This window comes from Canis aureus, chromosome 33 (assembly GCF_053574225.1).
Source record: "Canis aureus isolate CA01 chromosome 33, VMU_Caureus_v.1.0, whole genome shotgun sequence".
In the NCBI taxonomy this organism is placed as follows: Eukaryota; Metazoa; Chordata; class Mammalia; order Carnivora; family Canidae; genus Canis; species Canis aureus.
The window spans coordinates 34,555,815-34,581,190 of record NC_135643.1 but is presented as its reverse complement, the minus strand read 5'-3'; the positions used below and the strand labels follow the sequence as shown (position 1 = coordinate 34,581,190).

The following is a 25,376-nucleotide window of genomic DNA, read 5'->3' as shown; positions in this document are numbered from 1 at the left end:
GAAAGGCTGAGAACTATATAACCTTTCCCAAATTCCCAAGAAGGGAATAGATTAGAAAACTGGGCTCCCTGGGCCCAGCCCTGCTAAGAGCAGATTTCCTTGAATCTGGAAAGGTGGGAAAGATAAGGACCAAATCACTCTCCCTCACAGCATGAAGTCATGTTTGAGCAGCTTATTTGGTTATTGAGCAGTTGTTGGTGATTAAGTTTTTCCAGATCTTCCACCCACATCACCTTCCAGCTCTGTTTTGCTGTGTATTTTCCTTATAATAAAGATAATAATAAAAAAAAATACGTGAATACCAACTGACTAGTCACATCTATTTAAGTGGTCATTAATAAATAGGAACCAAAAGTAAGAAAGGCCAAAATACCAGGGTGCAACCACATTCTACTAAAAATAGACATCCACTTCATGATACCCAAGCATTTATCTATATTAATAAATAAAACACACTTTGTAAAAAAAAATATGTTATGATGTGAGGCTGGATTCCTTAAGTCCATGAAGAGTTTATTTGCTTATCCAAGGAGGAATACTGTACAGCACAAAGTATTTACAACATTCAAGTCATGTTAGCTTCTGTGCTTCATAATTTTAGGGTCCAATTTTACTGTTTAGGTATATAAAGAAGTAGGGACTGACACTTATAAAAATTAGTTGTAAGCGATGGAACATCATTAACATCTAGTTGTCATGGGGATAAAAGAAGATAATTTATCAAAATTAATGAGGTATTTCAAAACCCAGATCTCCTTGTGAGCAGCCTATATTTCATAAAAGGCACTAAAAGCCTTGTACAAGAAATGTAGGACAAAGAAAACAGTGCATTTAGGAATTGTGTGCTATGGCCAGAAAGGAACTACAGCTTGCAGCAACAAATCTTTTAAATATACACACACCAGGTACAAAATGGACTTTGGGGGGTACCTGGGTGGCTCAGTGGTTGAGCGCTTGCTTTTGGCTCAGGGCGTGATCCTGGCATCCTGGGATCTGAGCCCCGCACCTTCTCCCTCTGCCTAGGTCTTTGCCTCTCTCTTTGTGTCTCTCATGAATAAATAGATTAAATATTCAACAAGTAAAACGGACTCCAGGTATTGAACCTTGGTCTCAATTGGGCACTGGGACCCTTCCACTCCATGTCTCATAGGGTCAGTAGCTCAGTGTCACCTTTGCCTACAAATAACTTCTCAACTCAGCCCACTTAATGGATCTGCCCTCCTAGTGCATTTCAAATTTTCTTTTTAGCAACAAAACCTTTTCCCTAAACAAAACCTTGCAGTGAAAAATAAGGCAGTGTTGGTGGGTGGAGCACAGGGGGGAGAATGCAAGGAAGGGAGGGGAAAGACAGTGGTCTGGTTCCTACTTCTCATCCTGGAGGAATCTTCTGATCATTGTTAAAAGCCAACAGAGGACCCACAAAGTCATGCCTGGTGATAAAAATGACACTAATCTCGGCAAAGGCAGAGAACTGAGATTCTGAGGAGCCCAGAAAAGGTAGGAATTTGAAAAAGGCCATTGGGTGTGGACCACTGAGAAGCTACATCTCGCTGTACAACCCATGAGTACAGTTCAGATTTTCCCAAATTGTGGTATCATTGTGGGGCTGAAAGGGCTGATGGCCAAGATTATCTTATTTAAATTTTCTGCTTCTTTCTACCTTCTATGGAATCTGAAGTCATAATAGTAAAGACATAAGAAAAAAATACAAGTATTAAGAAAGGTAAATTGCCCTGTTTCTTCTTCGATTTTGTCACTTATAGAACACTATATATAAAATGAAGTAGAGCAAAAGGAATTATGTATCTAAAGAAAATTCCTCACTGTTTTTTAGTTGCAAAATTCAACTTGCTGGTTTTTAGGATGGGTCATTTTGTAGCTTCTAAAAAATACTTTTCAAAATCCTATTTTTAAGAATATTATTTAAAGTCAGCTACATACCTCACTGTTTTTCAGTTACAAAATTCAATTTGCTGGTTTTTAGGATTGGTCATTGTAGCTTCCAAAAGATACTTTTCAAAAACCTATTTTAAAAGAATACTGCTTAAAGACGCCTACATAATTTGTTAGATTTTAGTATTATTGAACAAATGATGGTCAATATTGCCAAAAATCAGTAACATTTTTATAATTTCCTTAATATCTTAAAGGATACTATGGCATCACGTTTTTCTAGAAATTTAATGAAATTACAGTTTTACTATCTCTGCTTATTGAACAGTTAAATTATTTATTTCAAATATCTTCGAACTAGCCAGGAATGCACATAATTGCTACTTTAGTTTTTAAAAGGATCAGAATCCCAATAAATAAATCAAGTGTTTATTTAATAGTGTTTCATAAAGGGGATCCCTGGTTAGCTCAGCGGTTGGGAGCCTGCCTTCAGCCCAGGGCATGATTCTGGAGTCCAGGGATCGAGTCTCACATCAGGTTCCCTGCATGGAGCCTGCTTCTCCCTCTGCGAGTCTCTCTCTCTTTCCCTCTCTCTCTGTTTCTCATGAATAAATAAATAAAATCTTAAAAAAATAGGTCCATAAATGTCTGGTGATTTTAGGGGAAATCTAAACAGATGAACCAAATAAAGATAAGATAAATTGTTTCCTTGGCCTTCTGCTTCTCTTTGGTTTCAAACAAATGAGTAACCTTTAATTTCTCTGAGTTCTGAGATATAATTGTAATAAAACTCAAATCTACATTTTCACTGTTTTATTACCTTTAGCTGATTAATCTAATCAGATATAACTTTATTCACTGCTAGTTTATATAGCTTATTAAGTATATTTTCCAGAAAATTAAAATTAGTGACTTGTTTAAGAACTTTAATTTATAGACCCAAATGATTATACCTGACGAATTATTTTCTAATAAATAAAGATTTGACTTTTTGGTTTGAAATCTAAGTAAGATGAGACACTGGATGACATAGTGACTCTATGATAAACTACCTGCATATTATACAAGATGCTCAAGTACAAAAGTCACATTTACACAATGAAGATCTAAAAGCCCAGGTAAGTACCCACATGTCACTGACTTACCAAGCAGGTCATTTTGTGGTAACCATTCTATGAGCTTTGTGTTGTTTCCTAGATTCTTTGGTTTGGTTCCGGAAAACCTAAAATGTACGTCAGACAATGAATCTTTCAAAAACCAAACTTTACTCCTGATATGGATTCTGTGGTTAAATGATTCGATTTAAAATAAATGTTAAATGATCTTTTGTTGATATCTTTAAGAAGGAAATCATGCTCTAATAAAAACAAAATTTTAAATTTCTCTTTCACATTTTCACTGATTGAGAGGGAAAAAACACTTGGCTTCTATTGAAATTTATTTTTCTTCAGCTCTTCTCACCCACTTACAGATATGCGGGGTGGGGTGGAAAGCATCCAAATAAACCTGTGCTAGAAGTCACTCTCCAGAAGAACCCAGAAAGAGAAACACGAGAGAAGCAGAGAGGGCAATCACTGGGCAATGGATAGCTCTAGTCTTTGACACCTGGAGCCCAAGGGAAGGAGTGAGAATTCAAAGAAAGCAGAGAGCATTCTTCTCTCGCTTGGCGCCAGAGACGGTTCTGTGGGGTGAAGGGTATCATTAAGTTGTTTCTTGCCTTGATCTTTGAAAGATAAACCATGAACATGCTTAATGACTGAGGGAATGGCAAGAGTCTGAGCTGAGCAGACATAAACGGTCCGAAGTAGAGAAGGGTGCTTTCTGGGTTAAGCCTAATAGAGGAAATGCAATAGAACTGGCATCCAAAGGAAAAAGTGCTAAACAGTTGGGATAAAATATGTATCCATTTCATAACTCAGCCAGGAAAAGTGAGAGCTAATCCTTACACAGTTGTTATAAAGGAAAGACCCATGCGACTCAGACCCTATTTGTAACGAACGGCTTGAGATTTTGGGGCCGATGTTGTTCACTGCTGTATCCCTGGTGTCCAATGGCAGTGTCAGTACTAAATAAATACATGGTAGATGGTGTTTAGGTCTGATTTTTACATAGTGAGTTGGGAAGTCCAGAGACAGACACTTGTGGGCAGGAAGCTGGGGTAATCTATTGATCTATTTAACTAGCATTAACTAGCAAGTTATTATGTTATTTTAAGGCCTGGTCTCTTGGATACAAAAAATAAAAAGCATTATAAAGGACAAAAGGTTCCATGAAATATTTTACCTGTTTATTCATTCATCTATCACTCTTACCTCATTCCAACACTGATTTGAAGGGATATAGGAGGTATATAGAAATGCATGTAACTACAACAATTTTTAAAATGACAATAACCAACAGAAATGTAAAAGATTATAAAACTGAGGATAACATAAAAATGCATCCAAGACAAGGATAAATCATTTTGCAACACAGTTTCTTTGTATGCTATAGGCTTGATAATTTCTTTATTTGTCCATCTCAGAGTCTTATAAATTAGTCCCTATATTACAAAACACTAAAAATCAAAATGAAAAGTCAGGGGGATCCTGCAAATCTTTCCAGGGAACCAGTGTGTTGTGCTTTACTGGGACTGGCAGGCCAAGCAAGGGGATACTGAAAATTAAAGAAGTAATGGACATCATTACCTTACCTCCAAATCACTTTTTGGGGCAATCTCCCCAAAGCTCCAGCCAGTTTGTTAGCAATGTCTTCGGACAAATACTTGACACCAGCTCCAAAAGATACCAAGACAAAGCCGTGTTCATTAGCACCATTTACCCACCTTTGGAGATCCTATAAATCAAAATGCAGCAGTTAATTCTATAAAAGATCAGTTCATAATCAGTTTCATCAACAACCCAGTTTTTTAAAAATTTTAGACAATTTTCTTAAACAATTAGGTAGTAGAGGATATAAAATTTTTCTTTAAATAACTGTTTTTGTTTAAAATATTTCATCTGATGACATGAACTAAAATGAGGAGGGCAGATAGCTATTTTGGTAAGACCAACAAATAATAACAACAACAAAAAAATCAGTAGCTAATGGCCTAAGATCTCAGTTAGTGATATTTAAAACATGGGTATAAATTTATATGAGGATGCAAGTGAAATATGTGGATTGGACATGAACTACCCACCCCCACTCCCACCCAGGAGGTTTTGTTTGTCTGTGTTTTTTTTGTTTGTTTGTTTGGGTTTTTTTCAGGAGTGGGCTGACTTCATCTTGGTCTAAGCTTGGCGATTTTCATCCTGAAGTCATACTCTGTTATATGGTAAGAGTATAAGTCATACTCTGTTATATGAGAAGGAGTTAGCTAATATTCCAAAGGTCCACAGGTCTAATGAGTTTTACTATTTCTCTAAATATTTTTCCAACTCACAGAGAACACAAATCATACATGCTCTATAGTGAGGCATCCAGGGGTTCTAGAGATCTCTGAGTGGTTGCTCTCTCTCAAGGTGTAGGAAAATGTTAAATTCTCAAACCTGTCCTTAGACAGTCAACAGATGCCGGGCCATAGCAGATGTGATGTTAAGTAGGGACAATTTTAGCATTGCAGGACTCATCTTGGAGGAAGACACATTCAGAAATTTTTACTGGTATGGTTGCTTTATACTGAAAATGAAAGCAGTAAGTTTTAAGGGATACTCTCCTTGCTTTGTTTTATTCTATAGGCACAAATTTGTTTGTATGGTAAGTTATCCCTTTAGTAAGTCTTTGTCAAAGACGCTGAGCTTCAGTTTCCCATATGAAAGCTAATAGAGCCACAGCACTTTGAGGAACACATAATTCCACTGGAAGGAAAACAAATGTGCTGTCCATTGACAACACCTTTGCCATAATATAGGCATGAAAACAGGGGACAGACCCACTCTATATTCATGATGTGCAGAGTGGGCTGTCACAGTTACGTCTCACAGACCCTGCATATCTCTGATTCAGGATGAATGAGTTACTACAGCGTCTTCCATGCTCTTTGCATTTCTGGCATACTCTGATTTACTGCTGGGGCAGGAGCAAGGGTAACTGCACAGTAAGAAGTATCATCACAATGGCATCACTGCCTAGCTTAATACCAAGTATTTATATGGAACATTAGGCGCCCTATGTCTTTCTTTTCTTTGCTTTCTTCCCTTTTCTTTTATTGCTTAATGAGATCTGTATTAACACTCTATTATACTCATTCTAAGCAGGGAAGGGGGTACCACTTCTTATGCCTAAGATGAGTTAGCGACTAGGGTAACTCGATGACTGAGATGGTGATGGAAGGAGAAGGAGGTATACCATCCTAGCTCCTGAGCAGGTAAAACAGGCTATAATTATTAATAAAGCTTTCAATTTATATTCTGCTACATTTACCAAGAATATCACATGTACTGAAAATATAACAGTGTTATCTGTGGATTCAAAGTAAGAAACAAGAGCAAACTGATTTAAAATCTCCATTTTAGATACAGTCCTAAGCCGGATGTACTTAATACAAATAGGAATGTTACACAGTAGAATGATTCAAATACTACATTTTATCTCTATGGTTCATCTTCAAGTAACTTATCACCTACTATCCAGTTCTCTAAAGATTAAAATTTCAGGGTCAATGCCATTTTAAAAAAGCTTACATTCAGATATACTAAGCCTTACAGTAAGAATGTTATTTAAATTTTGTTTCCCAAGGACTTATAAGGTCTTTGAGTTTCAAATGATTCTATGCAATAAATACTTCAGTTGTTTGTTCTTTGTCCTGCATAATAGAAAATAAAATAAAGTCCATTAACCTATTTTTCTAGATTTTTTTCCAACCATACTCCTCAACCATTTATATTTAAGTATATAGCCTTTATTGATATAAGAGGGGGTAGAGAAAATTTTGCTCATTATATTTCCCTTCAAGAAAAGCACTCAATATTTTTAGAAGATAATATTCCAATTGGCCTCAAGGTCATTTCCAAACTGCTATTTTCCTGAGCTGGAGGAAGCAGGGACATGAAAAGTCAGGGAAGAAACAGTGAGCCTGACACTGGGCTCCTGGACATAACCCCCTCCCCTATGATCTTTCATTTTCAGCCTAAATTCGCAAAACATTTGGGGTGACTGATGTTTTATGGGAACACAGAAGGGGATGGGTTTTGGATTTGGCTGAAAAGGGTGATACTCAGGCAGCAGGAAAAGCTGCAGGCACTGGAGGTTAAAGGGAGCCCAAATTCGCTGAACTCATGGTGAAGACTTTGGAACTGGAACTTTATGAAAAGTATTCCTGGCTCTCTAAAGGACTGAGAGGCCCCAGATGGCATCTTGTTTCTAGATACATATGCAGTGTTTTCTGGAATTTATAAAGTGCAAATTGATTTAACAATTCTTAAATAATAATAATAACCTTCAAACAAATGTGTTTGACGTTAAAAAAAAATTTCTGGAAATTTAACACTTTAAAGATGAAGGTGTTTGGACTGTCCTTGCCCCCCTGACAGAAACCAGGTAAAAATTTAGAGTTAAAAAAGAAAACCCACCTCATTTATAATATCAACAAAAATCAGACATATCTAAGAATAGAGTAAGCCTAACAAAATATATAATATGTATATGAAGAAAACTTTACTGAAGAACAAAATAGAAAAACTGAGTAAGTGAAAAGATGTAACATCTGCTAGGAAGGAAACATCAGTGTTCTGATGATGCAATTTTTTTTTTATAAAATTAAGTTCAATGCATTGCCAGCCTACATCTAAGAGGACTATGTAACTAGAGCAGTCTGAAATTCATCTGGAAAAGAAAATGTACAAGGAAGGCCAAGAAGATATTGAACAAGAACAGGTAAAGAAAGTTTTCCTTCCACATACCAGAATGCACTCTAGAACCTCGAGCCATCTCTATGAAATGTTCAGTTTTAGGAGAAGCGAGAGCATGAAGGCAGCAGGCAGAGCCAGACTGTCATGTACACAGGAACTGAACATTTCCATCAGCGGGGAAAAGAGTCATCCACCACTGACTTAGAAAAAATGTGGTTAGATCCCTCCACTAATATGAATTACATGAGGAATTAAAAAGTCAAAATGAATTAAAATAGATGAAGTACTTGAAAAAACTCCTCAAAAAATACTTTTGTTGTTTCTGGGTGTGGAAAGCCTTCCTGGTCCAGTCACAAATCCCAGAAGTCAGAAAGAAAACACTGAGAGATCTGGCTATAGAACAATAAAACTTCTAGAGTGTAAAAGACACTTTAAAAAAGCAAAATAACAATAATAAAAGTAATAACTAGACGCAGAAATAGTTTCAATATACAGAATAAAAGCTTGATATCCAAAACAAAATAATGAGAAAAAAATTTCCACATCAGGAAATACCCATTTCACAGATGGAAAGCAAATGGCATTCACATGGAAAGACGCTTAGTTAGTTTCACATGCTAGCCAGAGAAACAGATTCAAATTCTTTCATCTCTTATTCTCTGTGGTCTCACACAGTCCTCTGTTAGATTATGTCAATATATAGTTTAATCCATTTTAACTTAATTTAAAAAAGAATCAAATGCAGTATTTACCTGTAAGTATTATTTCTATAATAATTTATAATTTTCCATCAATTTTCTTGTTTTACTGTAAGGATAAACTGTTTTTTCCCAAATGGCCTCTGGGCCTATTGATTTAGCAAACTTTTCCCACATTAAGATTATCTTGGGATCCCTGGGTGGCGCAGTGGTTTAGCGCTTGCCTTTGGCCCGGGGCGCGATCCTGGAGACCCGGGATCGAATCCCACGTCGGGCTCCCGGTGCATGGAGCCTGCTTCTCCCTCTGCCTATGTCTCTGCCTCTCTCTCTCTCTCTCTCTCTGTAACTATCATAAATAAAAATAAAAAATTAAAAACAAAACAAAAAGATTATCTTGTAAATGCCCATAGTTTCTTCTAGTAATTTTAGAGTTTCATTTCTCGAATTTCTAAGGCCTCATTATCCAGAATCTCTTTTTTGGAGGAAAGAATGAGACTGAGATCCATCTTTATTTTTAATCCAAAGGATAGCCAGTTCCGTCAACACTATTGAATATTTCCTTTTGTCTTCATTTATGTAAAATGCTGCCATCTCAGTGGATTTCTGAATTCTATTCTGTTCCATTGATCCATATACCCAGTTATTCCTGTGCCAGGGCCAAAGATTTTTATTTTCTGTTATATATAACACATTTTAATATTTGCCATGTTAGATTTCCCTCATTAATTTTCATTCTGGGGATTTTTATTAGTTATTCCTGTATTTAGCATCTGTTTTAAGGATTCTTCACCTGCCATTTACTAGCAGTACCATTTCTTAAGTATGTTTCGGGTATTTGCGCATATATGGACAGAATAAACACTTTGCTTCACATACCATAACAATTAAAATTGCATTCAGTCCTTTATACTCAACTGGCCAGCACATGGGCTGCACACTGCTCCACTAGATGGCACAGCAAGCACAGAGCATGGATGTGTGGTTGCTGCAGAGTGTTCCCCATGCTTCGGACCATCATGACAGATCCAAAGCCAGAGCCTATCTCTATGGTATTTCCTGCTCCCTGTCTGGGGAAGAACTGTGTCATTTTTCAAATGCAAAGGAAAGAAAAATCATCACAATAATAAATCAAATATTAAGCAGGAAATCAGCACTTATATATATATATATAAGCTTTTGAAAAGAGAACCTCACAATAAAAATAATCACTTTATCTTTTTGCAGGGTTAAGGTGTCTTAGTCTTTAACAGGAGAAAGCAAAATAAGGAAATATGGATAACATATTTATCATGGGGTTAATGTATTTGCTCTCTTTTATTTTTTTATAATCATGACCTGGATACACAAGGATTTGTTTTCCAAGACTGCCAGATTTCTTTTCACCACATGCCTCGACTTGGTCATGGGGAGAATAAGGCACTCTCCCCTATTCCTTCCATGGGGAGCTGTTTAGGATAAGTCAGGGTGAACCAGCCAGGCTCTGTGAGCTAGACTTGGGCCAGAACGGGAGCCAAGAGATACACAGAGTTAGATGGGGGGGGGGGGGGAGGGGGGGAAGCAAGTGCTCCCAAAGTGTAACATTTTTTTATTGATTTTACATAAGATTTTGACATGATAGATGTCCAAAAATGAAGGATGTGAATAAATATTAAAAGAAGGAGTAGAAAGCAAGATACCAAGTCATTTAGAGAAGACAATCACTGGGTGACTCCTTTTTTATATACTTAGCCCCCTATTCCAAAACAAACAGAAACTTCCTATTAGTTGTGGCCCATGTGAAACATATCCTAACTCCAGAAATGCAAAGGCAGATTTTTAAAAGATAATCACTCAGAACCAATGAAAAAACAAACAAAAACACAGAAGAATTGGCTAGTGTAGGCCCACCTCTGTCTTCTCTAGGCTTCATTCTGAGGGCACCTGACTCTGGAGAGACCCCTGGGGAGATCTTTCACTGCTCTCTGAGACCTGGGGACAGATCGGGCTGCTGTGGTTAGTTAGTATCACATCTATCCTGATGGCAGCCTGTGTCCCAAACCTACTCTCTTCTCTCCCCACAAAATAGGAGCCTTGAGCAGGGGCCAGCACAGTTGAGAAAGCAGTAACACTGCATCCTTTGTCAGCCTCTTCCATTCTGAGACGAAGAATGCCTGGACTGTGAGAGAATCCTACACAGAGATGACGATGGGAGAAGAGGGACCTTTTTTCTTGTTTCCAACACCAACATCAATAGGCCTCTTTTCCAATTTTTAAAGTGCCTGACATAAAGAATGTTCCACTTTGGTCAGGTGGGCTGCAGAGAATCAAAATATTCATTCTGCAAAACCCAGTAGGTAAGATAATGATGAACATTTTGATATAAAATGTTTATAAAACATCGTGGGACATCAAACTTCACCTTTGGCTACAGCTAAGATAGTTAACCAGGACTTATTAAACAGCAACAAAAAGTACCATTGAAAATATAAATATGAAAGTTCCCATTCAAGATGAAATGCACCAACCATTATGAGCACTGATCTGATTGGCAAAGGATTTGGTTCAAACCTCAGTTCCACAATTTGCTGTGTGATCTCACTCAAGTCTCCTATTCTCTCTCAAGCCCAGATTTCTCATCTCTAAAAGTGCTGATAATATTCAGAAGGACATTGTGAAGATTAAATGAGATCAAATATGTAAAAGTGCAATGTTAAGCAAAAATTACCCTGTTATTCTTCCCTGGACAGGATGTCTGATAAGCAATAGACTGAATAGAGACTGAAATGATAGCCATGTTGAGAAGGGAAAAAGTCATTCTGCACCAAGATATTTTCTATCAATTATATGCTGTTCACCATGTTTGAGATTCTTCCGAATAAAGTTTGTTCAAACAAATGAGAAGTAGTACAAAAAGCTGTTTTACATGTGGTATCAAATCCAGTTGTCAGTTTTTCAGAATATTCAAGGGATTTCCAAGATTATCCAAAAGGCTTAAGCCACAACTAACATAAAGAAGAAATACAGTGATGAAAGTCAATGTGATGGTTCACTTTTTAAAAACCCCAGATGATCTTTTATTAACACATCGAACATTCAGGAAAATGAAATTAAGTACCTTAGAAGGGTGTATTCATTTCCACTAGGATTCTGTAGTATCTTCTCTCTTTCTCATAAGGCTTTTAATTTTTGCTATTACAGTTACAATGAAAAGTAGACAGGGGATCCCTGGGTGGCGCAGCAGTTTAGCGCCTGCCTTTGGCCCAGGGTGCGATCCTGGAGACCTGGGATCGAATCCCACGTTGGGCTCCCGGTGCATGGAGCCTGCTTCTCCCTCTGCCTGTGTCTCTGTCTCTCTCTCTCTGTGTGTGACTATCATAAATAAATAAAAATTTAAAAAAAAAAAGTAGGCAAATATGAAACCTCGATTTGACTTTGGAGACAGTTAAGTTTCAAAGTTCTTAAGACCTTCCAGAAATTGCACAGTCAGGATGTCCCAAGGTTACAATCATGGCAAGGAGCAATGGTAAATAGCCAGTGGAAATGGAAATCTTACCAGAAAAAAAAAAAAAATCAGTCCAAAAAAAGATATTTAAATCTTTCTTTGTTACAAAAGGAAGCTAAAATCCAGAGATTTGGGGAGAGTGAGAGAGATCTGAGTATGCTTATTTTCAGTAAAGAGTGAGAATGGAGGGGACGGATGAAGATGCAGAAAGAGGAGGCATACGTTTTCTTTGCACATCTTAGTGTGTAGCATACAGATGTGAGATCCCAGAAAATGCTTTCCTTCACAATCTGCTGTCAGCTAAATGTTTTAAGTTTTGCCAGGGAATAAAAAGGCCACAATTATCAAAGAGTGTCCCAATAAATTTGGTGGGTTTCAAAAAGTCCACTTATTAATTCAGCAAATACTACTGACCACCTGCTATTTATCATACCTGACATTTTTTTTTTTTAGGCACGTGAGATATATCATTAGAATAAATGAACAAAAATTCCTGTCTTCAGGAAGTTTACATTCTTAACAGCACGGCCATAACCTAACTTTCTACCCTCACCTCCCATCACATTTGGATACCTTATCTGCCCTTCATTCCTCCAGATACAGTCTGCCTTGTGGTGCCTGAGATTTCCTCCTTACATGACAGTGATTTACCAAAGCCCTGACAAAGGATACTAATTATCTGTTGATCTCCTCTGTGAGAGGTGCTTTCCTTTCCCAGGACGTTTATCACCTCACTTGTGTGTGAATTTATACACAAGACTTTCTTCTTGGTGCTCACTATGTATTTTAAGAAATCAAGAGACCTAATAGTAATCTACATCCTTAAAAAGATAAACACATCATTGCTTTATTTTTTTTTCAGTTAATTAGATAAACAAGATTGTCTTTTCTCTGAAATTTGAGCCAACAAAGAGAACATTGAGCATTTTAGAGAAATGTCTCATTTTTATTTTTTTTTTATTTTTTTTTTTAATGCATCATTTTTAAATTCAGATTTAGCTACTAGATTATGTGGGCTTGCCTAGAGAAAATAAAGGTAGATGTGCCAGCCAGTCTAGCTGTCTTCCTTCCTTCCTTCCAGGAAAACCCCAAAACTTTGTGATAATCACACTATTACACTACAAAGACACAATGAACAAGGCAAAGTCCATGTCTAGGATGAAGGCAGATGAGTGAAATGGCTGTAATAAAGTAAAATTCATACAAGGAGAGATCATCATGGGGTGTTTAGAGGAGATGAGGAGGATCTAAGGGAGGACCAGATGAGGATCTAAACCAGGGCTGGGCTGGTGAGAAGAATATGAAATGAATGCACTGAGGGTTTATTAGAACCAAAGACTTAGTGAGGGCTTGGGAGAAGTTGGGGTTTAGATTTTCAAGTTTCTGGCTTGGAATCATTGCAGAATTTACCAAGGGAAGAAACATCTAGGAAAGCAGGTTTGAGGGAGTAAGAAGAGCTTATAGCTGAACATAATGAATTTGAGATTTCTGTGTCCACTTCTGTTCCAAGTGGAACTATCTAGAAAGCAGTGGGAAATATGAAATTTGGGAGGGAAACAATGTGCTACAGACATAGCTTTGTACCTCAACTACATCAAGGGGAAACACATGAGTGTTATGGACAATAGGACTGGTGGTCTCCTTACTTTATCTTTCTCTCAAAAAGAATATGATGAAGAAATAAATTAGTGCAATTCTCAAGGAAGGGTGAGAAAAAGAGACTCTGGGTCTAGAATACCTAGCAGTATAAATTAGGAACACTTCTGTTCACAGCGCTTTTTAAAAATTGATCCTCTAGTTCAGTAAGTTGGAATGTAAGAGTTGATGGTACATGCTTGCACTTCTGGTCCAAGCAACCCCATAGAACATCAAACTCATCCTAGAATCAATCTAGTTACTTTGGGGAGGATCCCAAACCAAATCACAACCTCAAAATGACCACTATGTTCACTCCAACTTAATCTGATCATGGCAGTCCCATGCTAGGACTCTCCAGCCCACCTTCACACTGAGCAGAAATGGCATTCAGCCCTGCTCAGGCAGAAAAGAAAAGAACTTCCTGACTAGCAAAATCAGCACCTTACCCAAAAGGAGAGAATAAAAAACAAAACAAACAAAAAAGGAAGTTTGAGGAAGGGAGATCATATCAATTTTGATATTTCTTAGAACTTGATTAATTCCCATATAAACTATAACTCCCTGTTCAATCACATAATATAGCTGAGAGCTATAAAGTATGCCATTGTTGTAAGTCTGAACTAAGACGCCTTAGATTAAAGGCAAGAGAAAAGTTAAATAGCATATAGCAAAAAGAAACTGAGAGGAATTACCTAGAAGCTGAGTATTCATTATTTACTTACATAAGAGAAGAATGAAGTCAAGTCCTTTTACTCCTTTTACAATCTCATTTTATTATACATCCTAACTACTTTCCCTCCAAAATATCAACAAACCTGTATTTCTCACCACACTGAGAAATAAAAATAAAGCTATTTTTTTTTAAGATTTTATTTATTTATTCATGAGAGATACAGAGAGAGAGGCAGAGGGAGAAGCAGGCTCCATGCAGGGAGCCCGACATGGGACTAGATCCCAGGACTCCAGGATCATGCCCTTGGCCAAAGGTGGCGCTAAATCGCTGAGCCACCCGGGCTACCCAAAAATAAAGCCACTATTTTTTTTACTTTTAAACTTCCCTCCATCAATTTCAGCATCTGTTTAACACATTTTTTAACTGCAGATTTTTAAAAAATAGGTAACAGGGAATTGGTAAATAGTCTATTTGGTAAAAGTGCTCTAGGGAGCTATGAATTATTAATCATTTGTGAGCAATCATTTTATTTTAGTACAAGGCATGGAAGTTACATTGTGTGGTAGATTGGATTTTCCCAGCAATAAAGCAATGGCTGCTGTCCCGCATGTGCTTTCAGAACCTTGCTACTCCCCATCAAGTCAGGCTGTTTATATCCACCTCTAGAATATGGGCAGGCTCGTGATTGCTCTCCTCAATATAGTAGAAGTAATGCTATGTGACATTAAAAGCTAGGTCATCAGAAAGGATACAGATTCCACCTGCTTCTCTCTCTCTCTTGGAACGTGCACCCTTGATGCCTGATCACCATGCCATGAGCTACGAGCAAATCCAGGCCACATGGAGAAGCCACAAACAGAGTTCTAACAGCCCCAACTGAGGTCTCAGCTGACAGTCAGTATCAACAGCCCAACATCTGACTGAATGAGCCTAATGATGATTCCAGTTTCTACTTCAAGTCTTCCGGATGAGACTGCAGACGTGAAGCACAGACAAGTCATTCACTGCCTCAATCCTTCACCAACAGATTCTATGGGCATTAAAAAGTAGTTGTTTAAAAGTCACTAAGAGGGGCATCTGGGTGGCTCAGTCAGGTAAGCTTCTGCCTTCATCTGGGTCATGATCTCGGAGACCTAGCATGGAGCCCCACATCTGGCTCTCTGCTCAGCAGGGAGTTTGCTTCTCCCTCTCCCTCTGCGCGAAAGCACTCTCACTCTCTCTCTCTCTCTCTCTCTCTGTCTCAGATAAATTAATAAAATCTTAAAAAAAAGAAAGTCACTAATATTGTTTTTGCAGCTCAAGTAACTGAAACATCCCAAAGGATCTTTATTTGGTTACTTTCTCAAGAGTCACAGATGGATGTTAAAAACAAGGCTAAGAGAGTCATATGAAGTCCTAGAATTTTTTTCACAGAAAAGGCTGAGAAAATAGGAAGTAACTATGGTCACTGAAAGCCTAGTTTTGTGGCTTTAAACTCATCTAAATTGCTATTTCTAAGAAAGTAAGATAACGAATAAACCTCAGGCCCAAAGAACCTAATTTTGAGCAATGGACCTATGGTCCACATCAATACTTCAAAGGGGAAAAAGTAATATTTACTTGGTATTTTTCCAAAATAATTCTTACAGCCCTATTCCCTTTTGAAGCATACTGATATTACCAAGGACTGCATGCACTGCCCGTAGTTAATCTGCAGGCATATTCGTTTCTTCAATAACTCAATAACAGTTAAACTTTTATGCATCAATTTCTATGTGCCAAGAGCTAGGTGTCAGGACTACAAAATAGATAGGTATGGTTTCCCATCCAGAAGTTCAGAGTCCAGTTCTGGCTTCACTATCAGCAGCACATGGATACTAGCTTTGTCCTATTTCTTCCCTCTATGCTGCGGATATGGAGACCCTGGAAATAAATGATTTAAAAAACACATTTACATTAAATTTCTATAAATTATAGCTCAGTTTTCTCTTGATTTCAGAGTTGAATTCCCAATGGAATGTGTGACAATCAGCAATTAAAAGTTGTATGTAACTGGTTCCAAAACCAATTAGAAACACATTAATAGTTCAATTAAGTAAAATTCCAAAAATTCTTTGGCAAAACTAAAGAATCCCTTTATAAGTCAAAGAAAATCTCTGTTTCTGATATCAATACTGGTATATTTGGTGTTCCCAGATTATAAACCTATAAAGAATAATAAATGCAGAAATTGGTTAGAACCAGTCAAGTTCATATTATTTCCAGGGTAAATCACTTAATTAGATCCTTCCACGTCAATAGAGTGCACCTCTACTCTGAGTGCACCTCTATCATCAGAGTGCACCTGAGTCAGTTTCTCTCGAATGTCTAAAAAAAGTCTATGAAGCTAGACAACAACCAAATATGCAATAAGATCACATCCTATATAGATATTTCTACTAACTCTAATGTCTTTCCATGCTGAGCACGAATACTGTACATGGACAGGAAGAAGGCAGGAGAGGTTTACTTCTGCTGTTGCTTGAGGTGAGTGATGGTACAGACTGGAAAACTAGGCACTGATCTACCCTTTGCCCTTAACCTCTCTCCTCTTTCAGATAATTTATTTCCACAACTATTCAGGAAGTACATGCCTCCTATGAAACAAAGCCAATGACCCAGAAGGGGTATTGGGCAATGGTGCATTGATCCTGGCATGAGCAGTTGTGTCATCTCAGGGAAAGCACTTCTACCTGGGGCAGGAACATGCAGAGCCATGGTAACAGTGCCTGCTGGATGGTGTAATCTTTCATGTATTAACCTATATAAAGACAATTTACAAAACAAATCTCACCCATTGCTTGGATGGAGAACAGGAAGATCAGAAAAAAATAAAAATCCTAGCTGGTTCCATCAAAGGCTATATAAATGAAGGAGAAACATCATGTTTGGGGTTGTCCTGCCTCTCATTCTGTCTCTGGATACTGCTCCTACAGGAGCACTCCCATCAAATTATTCACATTCTCAAGTCAACTCTGTGGAACTAAAATTTGGATTCATTTGCTCTTCTAATTCATCAATATCATGACTTCTTCCATTAATATGATTAACCAGTACACTCCTAAAGAAGTGTGTAGTAGGGATCCCTGGGTGGCGCAGCGATTTGGCGCCTGCCTTTGGCCCAGGGCGCGATCCTGGAGATCCGGGATCGAATCCCATGTCAGGCTCCCGGTGCATGGAGCCTGCTTCTCTCTCTGCCTGTGTCTCCGCGCCTCTCTCTCTCTCTCTGTGTGTGTGACTATCATAAATAAATAAAAATTAAAAAAAAAAAAAAAGAAGTGTGTAGTAGAAGACTATTATTGAATGAGCAGCCCAAAATTTGCTTTTCCGCCATTCTCTTTTTATCCTCACTCCTGGGCTCTCTCATAAAAGTTTACTGCCCAATCCAAACCAGCATGTTAAAAAAGTCTCATTCAGATACTCTCTACTTAGTGCTCAAGTTCTTAATTCCATTTTTTAAACTTTATCCGTGAAAAAAATCTTCAAATTTTCATGGACAATCCAATGCCAATCTGTTTCTCACTTTCTACACGGAACCACACTAGATCATTCTCATAACCTGTACCATCACTGCCGACCTGGTGACTGTGTTCGTTCTGGTCCCCCTTGCATCATGTTACTTCCATCTATCCATATTGAACAAAACCTTCAAGGTCAGATCAAATGCCACCTTCTACACCAATTCTAGATATTGTCCACTTTAAGAAATTATTGTCTCTCCTTTGATAGTACTTTATATCTCTCTTATGGTATTGTTCTACTTGAACTTGTGATAAAATTATTTGTATACATATATCATTTCCTTTTTAGCATTTTTAGCATTTAGCAGACTATAATTCCTTGAATATCAAAGCACCCAAAATATTGCATTGACCATAATTCGTGTATACCCACACATTCATTGAATACATATCTATCTGGTAGCTTACATTAAATTTTCATTATTGCTTTACTAAATCAAACCAATGTAAACATCCATCAACTTACAAGTGGATTTATTCCAAATTCCAATGGATTTATTCCAATATTTGTATGTCTTCTTTTTCTGAAATCTATGTGTGTTTTCACAAAATGTTATTGTTATACATGGTAATCAGGATATTTGAAGTTGTATTTTAGGACTTCAGTATATTATGGATCATTTATTAATTTAAAAAACATTTGGAAGATATCTTAAGAACCTAGCTGTGATGCATTTAATAACACTGTTCCAATGGGAACTTTGAGACAGCAAATTCGTGTTCTCCATTCCCATTCCTGGGCACCAGTGACTGCAGACTTACTCTACCTGTTCAAAAAAAAACCAAACAAAAAAAAAAAAAAAAACCACCCCTCTGTATAGGTTTAACAGTAAGCACTTAAAAAGTTTATGAAACTGAAATATCTTTGTAGCAGAGAAGGCATGCCCCTATCAGAGCATGTAAGACTGAGAGCAATAAAACCAAATGAAACAATAGGAATGAGAGCAAAACTGACAAATATATGGAAAACCAACTAGTATTTGTCTTAAGTCTTAAAACTCTCTTAAATTTCACAAGAAATTAAAATGTGAGAATTTTTTATTGTAAAAAAGAAATATGGCTAAAGAAAAAGGTTTAAGTAATTCTTTAAGAAGATTCTTCAAATATTCTCAACTGAGGAAAAAGAGAAAGAATCTTTTTTAACTCAAATTGTTGACATATTTTCTTGATATATGTGATTTACTTTACTCTAGGACTCCAAAGGAAAATTAGTATGACAATCATTCACTAGAATGAAAAACAAGAAAACTATTAAAAAAAAAAAAAAAGGCGCTCCTTCCCCTTAACAAGTTATAAGGAAAATGTTTGCCAGCAAAGATCTCAAGTATCTCCTCTAGCTCCGAAAATCTAAGATTGGGCAAACTGAGAACAAAAATGGAGAAGGAACAAGGAGTAAAACAAAGATAAGATTTTTTAGGATCAATAGAGTAAGGAGTTTTTAAAGAGATGAGTTACAAGTAGACAAATTTATATTAGAGACAGGAAATGGTAGAGCAAAAAAGAACTTTTGGGCAAAGGGAAGGGCTTGTTCAATGGAAAAAAAGCAGTAAGATGTTGCAGAATAGAAAGACAACTTATCCATTTACAGAAGAAAAATTGCTTTCTGTGGAAAAGAAAGAAATGAGCACGATCAGATAAAGAGTAGATGCCAGAGAGCTCAAAGATTTAAAAAAGAGAATAAAAGAATTCCTGAATTTATGAGATCACCCGGGATTCCTCTCACTTGGCAGCTGATTCCAACAAATTGAATAACACTTCAAATAAATTAGAAACCAACAACCAAGCATCAAAAACGTCACCAAGAAATAAATTCTTTAATGGAACTAGAAACCATAGTCACAATATTGGACTAAGTATTTCATAAAAATGTAAGAATGCATGTATATCATTTCCAAGTACAAATAGACAACTTTAATGTATTTGTATGTAGTAGTAGTATATATACTGCTTCAAAGCATATGAACCTGGGCAGCCCCGGTGGCTCAGTGATTTAGCGCCTGCCTTCGGCCCTGGGCCTGATCCTGGAGTCCCGGGATCAAGTCCCGCGTCGGTCTCCCCTCATGGAGCCTGCTTCTCCCTCTGCCTGTGTCTCTGCCCCTTTCTCTGTGTCTTTCATGAATGAATAAATAAAATCTTTAAAAAAAAAAAAAAGCATATGAACCTTTAAAACGTAGCTCATACAGAGGAACATGAATGTGGGAAAATTATCCAACAAGTGCTACCTGTAATATGCAATATTCTCCAGGAAGAGGATACATAGGTATGATTGTAAGAAGAAGGGCTCCAGGGCTGGCCAATTGCCAGTTATTTTGAAATAATAAAACTCCAAAGGTAACCAATGTGACTACAGGGCTGGAATCCCTGCAAAGAATTTAACGCCTGGAGGAGGGAACTAACTCAGTGATCCTAACAAACATCAGGTCCTCGGGGCAAATGCAGAATCTCCCTGTGAGCTCACTTAGGAAAAATCTCTGCATACCAATCCAATGTAGTTAAAAAACAAAACAAAAGACAAATAAAAAACAAGCAAAAAACACTGTGATCCAAAACACAGTTTTTTTTTTTCAAAACATAGCTTGTGTATAACAGTTCACCTACCATTTAAATCAATCTTTACTAAATTTAAACAATCACATGTAAATCTGTATTTCTTAGTGGGGAAACACCCAAGTGTACCAGGAATGCACACCATAAAGCCATAAAATAAATATATTATCCTATAAATTTTTTAACCCATAAGTAACTTTTAAATCCTTTTTTATAATAAAACAAATAAAGGTCTATCACTGTAGGAGAGACCTGCTAATTGCCCAGCAATATCCATTTCCTCCACTTACTTAATAACAATTGTCAACTTACAGCTAACTAGGCGTACTACAGCCCAAGTAAAGACATTTCTCAGCCTTTGAATACGCTGAGCATGAATATGTAACTAGCCAATGTTCTGGACAAATGACTTGTAAGCAGAGTGGGCCTTCCAATGGCTGCAATGCAGCAGTCTATCTTGACCATGAGGATGAGAGCGGCTTTCCAGGATGGTAGACCAGAGGGCTGGATCCCTGCTGACGAGACACAATTGCCATACTACCCTGGACTGCCCACCTTAGTGCTTCCTTTATGTGATGCAGAAATAACTGCCATTGTGGATAGCTACTTAGTTGTTTTCTGTTAGTCATATTAAAATGTAATCCTAAGTGATGAAATCATGAAGAATGCAGAATAGAAGACTTCAAATAAATGTCCATTACTTATGGTTGATTGGACCTTGCTTTCCCAGTGTCACACAGGTGACGACATGCATTATTGCATGGCCTGCAGGTTTGAGAAGTACTGTAATGCAAATTATTAATATAATACTAATGTCGGGGTCATCTGTGTTGCTCTGAAACTAGAATACTCTACTATATTACCAATCCAGTACTCAGGGGACCAGGCATTGTACCTGAAAATCCAGCATCATTCCAGCATAATAAAGTTTGAAGAAGAGCTAAAATTCATGTTGTCCTAACAATTTATATTTTTACATCTGAAGAAACTGAAGCAAGTCACTAACTGACAAGAGGTAATGCAAAAATTATTTTAAGTTCCTAAGAAGGATAATGTTATGCAATTCGAGGGTATTAAGCCAAGGATTTCGTTCATAAAGAGTGTTTTTGTTTTTGTTTTTTTTTACTTGCTCAGTGAAAAGATACTATGTTGTATTATACCCTCAAAGACCACATTTCACCCTCCTCTTTGCAGTTTATTGGACGGAAAACAAGGACATGCACAAAGAAATTTTAACCAATTTTGCAACTGCTAAATATTTTGTGTTTTCTACTTTATCATTTAATTATTTTATTTCCTTTAATTTTTTTTTTTGCTATAATGCATGGGTATTAATCCACCTGAAGCACTGCTAATGGAGTTTTTAAAATGTACAAAAACTGCTTCTTCCTCATAAATATATTCTAATTTAATTATGATTCATGAGAAAATTGGATGAAAAGTACATATAACTCAAATCCTGTTCCTGTGTCATAGGGCAAAATTTAAAAAAGTAATGCTTTTCCCCCAACCTGTTACAGACAGTCTCCTAACCCTAACCCTAAGTATCAGTCATTTAGCATTCTGGATTGAACTAAAAAAAATAATAATAATAAGTTAAAAATAGACTATCTGTGTAACTAAGGTGACAAACAAATAATACTACTCAGCAGGTTGATGACACAACCCTCCCTTTCCCCATCACAGGCAAGAAGTATATACTCTCCATTTCTCATACACTGTGGAGTTTTAGTAAAACACACAAATGGGGGCAGCGTGGCTGGCTCAGCAGTTTAGCGCTGCCTTCCGTCCAGGGTGTGACCCTGGGGACCCAGAATCAAGTCCCGCGTCAGGCTCCCTGCGTGGAGTCTGCTTCTCCTTCTGCCTGTGTCTCTGCCTCTCTCTCTGTCTCTCATGAATAAATAAATAAAATCTTAAAACACACACACACACACACACACACACACACACACACAAATGGTACCACATACTGACCTGCTCAGAATCGGTTCAATATGCTGAGTCTTACACAATGAAGATAAATAAAGGAAATCAAAATAAGGAATCTTTCATTATAAACTCCAGGTACTAAAGAGGCAAACGTCTTTAGAAGAAAGGCTAAATTCATTAAATTTAAAGTCTTCAGGGCAGAAAATCGCCCCAATTGGCAAATAAAAGACACTGAATTGACATATAGTAACTATAAACAAGAACACTGTATTATGCAGAGGCCGGTACATCTGCTTATGTTCACAACGTGTCTTCCACAGTTCTGTTTAATTAACATGCCTGAATATAAAATGGAATGATGCCTGGGAAGCACTCATGCCTCTTCATGGTTAGTCCACACCAAAGATATCCACTGATTTAATTTTTAAGGATCCTTGAATGTTTACTCCCATTCAAGAAATTCTACAATGACTTTCCTAACAATTTCTGACCAATTTCTAGACTTGTTCATTTATTTGCTAATTAAATTTTCTTCTTTGTAAATATAGTTTGAATTCCTCCCACAAAGTTTCCTTATTTTCAATCTTGAAGATGGTCAGGATGCCTCTACCTCTGTGCATAGTATGTAGTGAGTTGATTTATACATGTTTAATTATAGTTAGAAACTGAACATGACTTTAATGAGTCAGTAGCCGGGTTAGGAATATTAATACATAAAGATCTCAATGAATAAGTAGCAATGTGATGATTCCCTGCAAAGCAGTACATTATAATGATAATATACGAGACAAGCACACCACTGTCAGCTATATAAAGACCATGCAGAGAAGTACAGTCACCACTACATATTAAGCACCCAGTATTGTGTCTTGCAGGTACTCAGCACTAAATAAACTTTACTTGAACAAAAGAAAGGAGATAAAAGCTTTTAAAAAATGAAGATAGGACATTTTAGGCAGGTAAAGAATTAAAAATGTATAGACCACAATTATAAGTTGCATGAACTCATTCATTCCATGCATATTTACAGAAGGCCTACAATATTACAACTCCAGGCATACATAAGAGATGAAATAAGGTGTCTGCCACAATTCAGTGTGATGTGCTAAAATCAATTTTGGAATTCAAAAAAAGGGTCTAGAAAGGCTTTCAAATGGAACAATGTTAAAAATGGGGAGCAGAAAAAAATTGAGGACCAGATCAGTTGTGAGTAAATTGTGAGAAATAACATTAGAAAGACACAAGCAAGCAGGTAGATCAGACTACAAGTCTCAGGTTTTGAATTTGATCATTTATGTAAGAGAACCAGAGAATATGTCGTGAGAGAAGTAACTTCACAGTGCTATAATACTTGAAGACTAACCCATAGTTTTTTTGGGCTAGATTAGAGTCAGGGAAAAAAAGACCACTGAGACTGACAGGTGAAGCCTGGAACAGGTTAGCAGGCTCTGTCATTGTTCACATGTGAAGTCATTATAATTTGCAAAAAATGGGAGTGGAAATAAAACAGAAAGGGACAGACATCATTTCCAGTGAAGAACCACCAGTATTTGCTGAAGCCAGAGAGAGAGAAACAATGAAGGAGTTTACAAAAAAATGTATTTCATTTTTGATGTACCATGGGTTCAAGAGTTTTCAGTACGATATTAAAGAAGAATGCCTAAGTTCGCCAAAGAGATTCCCTTTCTATAACTCTGCTATGTATGATGCCTGAAGTCGGGAGTTTCCATCTGAGAAACTAATGTAAAGATGATAAATGCATTCATGCATCCAACAGAGATCCACTGGGTACCTACTCTGCATATGCCAAATAATGAGCTCAGCACTATTAAGAAAAAAAATAATAAAGCTTGAGTGATTTATTTTTTGGTTTGTGAAACAGTAACTGACTCTAAAATATTACCCTGAAGAAGCTATTTAAAGTATTATTAACTCACTCAGGAAAATACAGTAACAGTTTTTCTAAGCCCCACAAGCAACTCATCAGCACCAAATGGAATGCCACAAAACACATGAACTACTTCTCCTTGATACCCTATGACTCAGCACTACATTTTTTCCCAAGGATTTCCCTGTCTAACTGCCCCACATAAAATTCAAGTATTTTACTTAGGTGCTTTATCATTGATCAATATCATGTAACTAATAAATTTTAAATTTACATTGACAGTCTTTCTTTCCATCCTCCTGAACACAAGAGCCACATTTGAGGTCAATGCCATCTTCTCACATCCAGACATTGTTTTTATAACTTAATATAAATAAAATAATCAGACAGAATGTGACCATGCATCTTAAATACTGGGCCCTGCCCTTCCACAGTTTTTACCCTGGATCTTAAGCCAAAATTATACAAACTAAAACACTATTAAAATAACAAGAACCAAAAAGGTTGTTTTGTTTTTCTTTCAAAACCCACAAGGGTGATTTCCCATCTTGGAGAAAGAGAATCCTTTAAAGGGACAGCTGTTTCTAGTTTTGTTCTGATATCGACTATGGGATATCAAAGTATGATATCGACTAGGGATCATATATCTCAGAGGCCTATAGATAATTATTCACAAAAGAAAAACATCATATTCTGCATTTTAAAAAATTCTCTAAATGCAAGAGGAGAATCTCTTTAAACAGGTAATTCCACCTGATTGATTTTTCTGTGACTTATCCTTTCATGGGCCTTTATAACAACCTAAGTTACTTTATTTTTTTTTAACCTAAGTTACTTTAAAATAAACACATTTTTCTCATAAACCAACCTAAAGTCAAATAGCAAACTTATATCCCATAGCTTACAAACTAAAATAGCTATGAAAGAGAAAGGTGAAATAAATAAAATGAAGTTTTATTTACTGAATTGTTGAGAGCTAGCTTATACAGCTGCCTTTGCTGGGTGATTTATTATACAGCTGCTCATTCAAGTGAAAATACAGCAGTGGAATTCGGGAAAGAAAATAGTCCTAGCCTAACAAGTTGGTAAAAAGAATAGCTAAAGCATCTCATGCTGTGAAGAACATATCAATAAAATTCTAACTAAAAAAATTGTGTTCATCCTGCTATAAATTAATAGCTGATTACTAAGCATCTAGAATATACTGGTCATGGCATTAAATAATGTGTTTTCCTCACTCTACTGTCCTATTTAGACAA

General features: G+C 36.9%; 1 protein-coding gene across 5 annotated transcripts in view; it reads right to left on the bottom strand.

The window, feature by feature from the left end:
* UGT8 (UDP glycosyltransferase 8) overlaps positions 1-25,376 on the bottom strand; it is a 104,722-nt gene that overhangs the window by 25,811 nt on the left and 53,535 nt on the right. For all 5 annotated transcript variants that reach the window (XR_013370976.1, XR_013370974.1, XR_013370973.1 and 2 more), the window contains exons 3-4: positions 4,586-4,728; positions 3,039-3,115 (exon numbers count right to left, since the gene is read on the bottom strand). Coding sequence is in view for 1 of the 5 variants with exons in the window: in XM_077882440.1 (XP_077738566.1) it covers positions 3,039-3,115; positions 4,586-4,728 (220 nt within the window). In the remaining 4 variants the exon portion in view is untranslated. The remainder of the gene's footprint in view (positions 1-3,038; positions 3,116-4,585; positions 4,729-25,376) is intronic.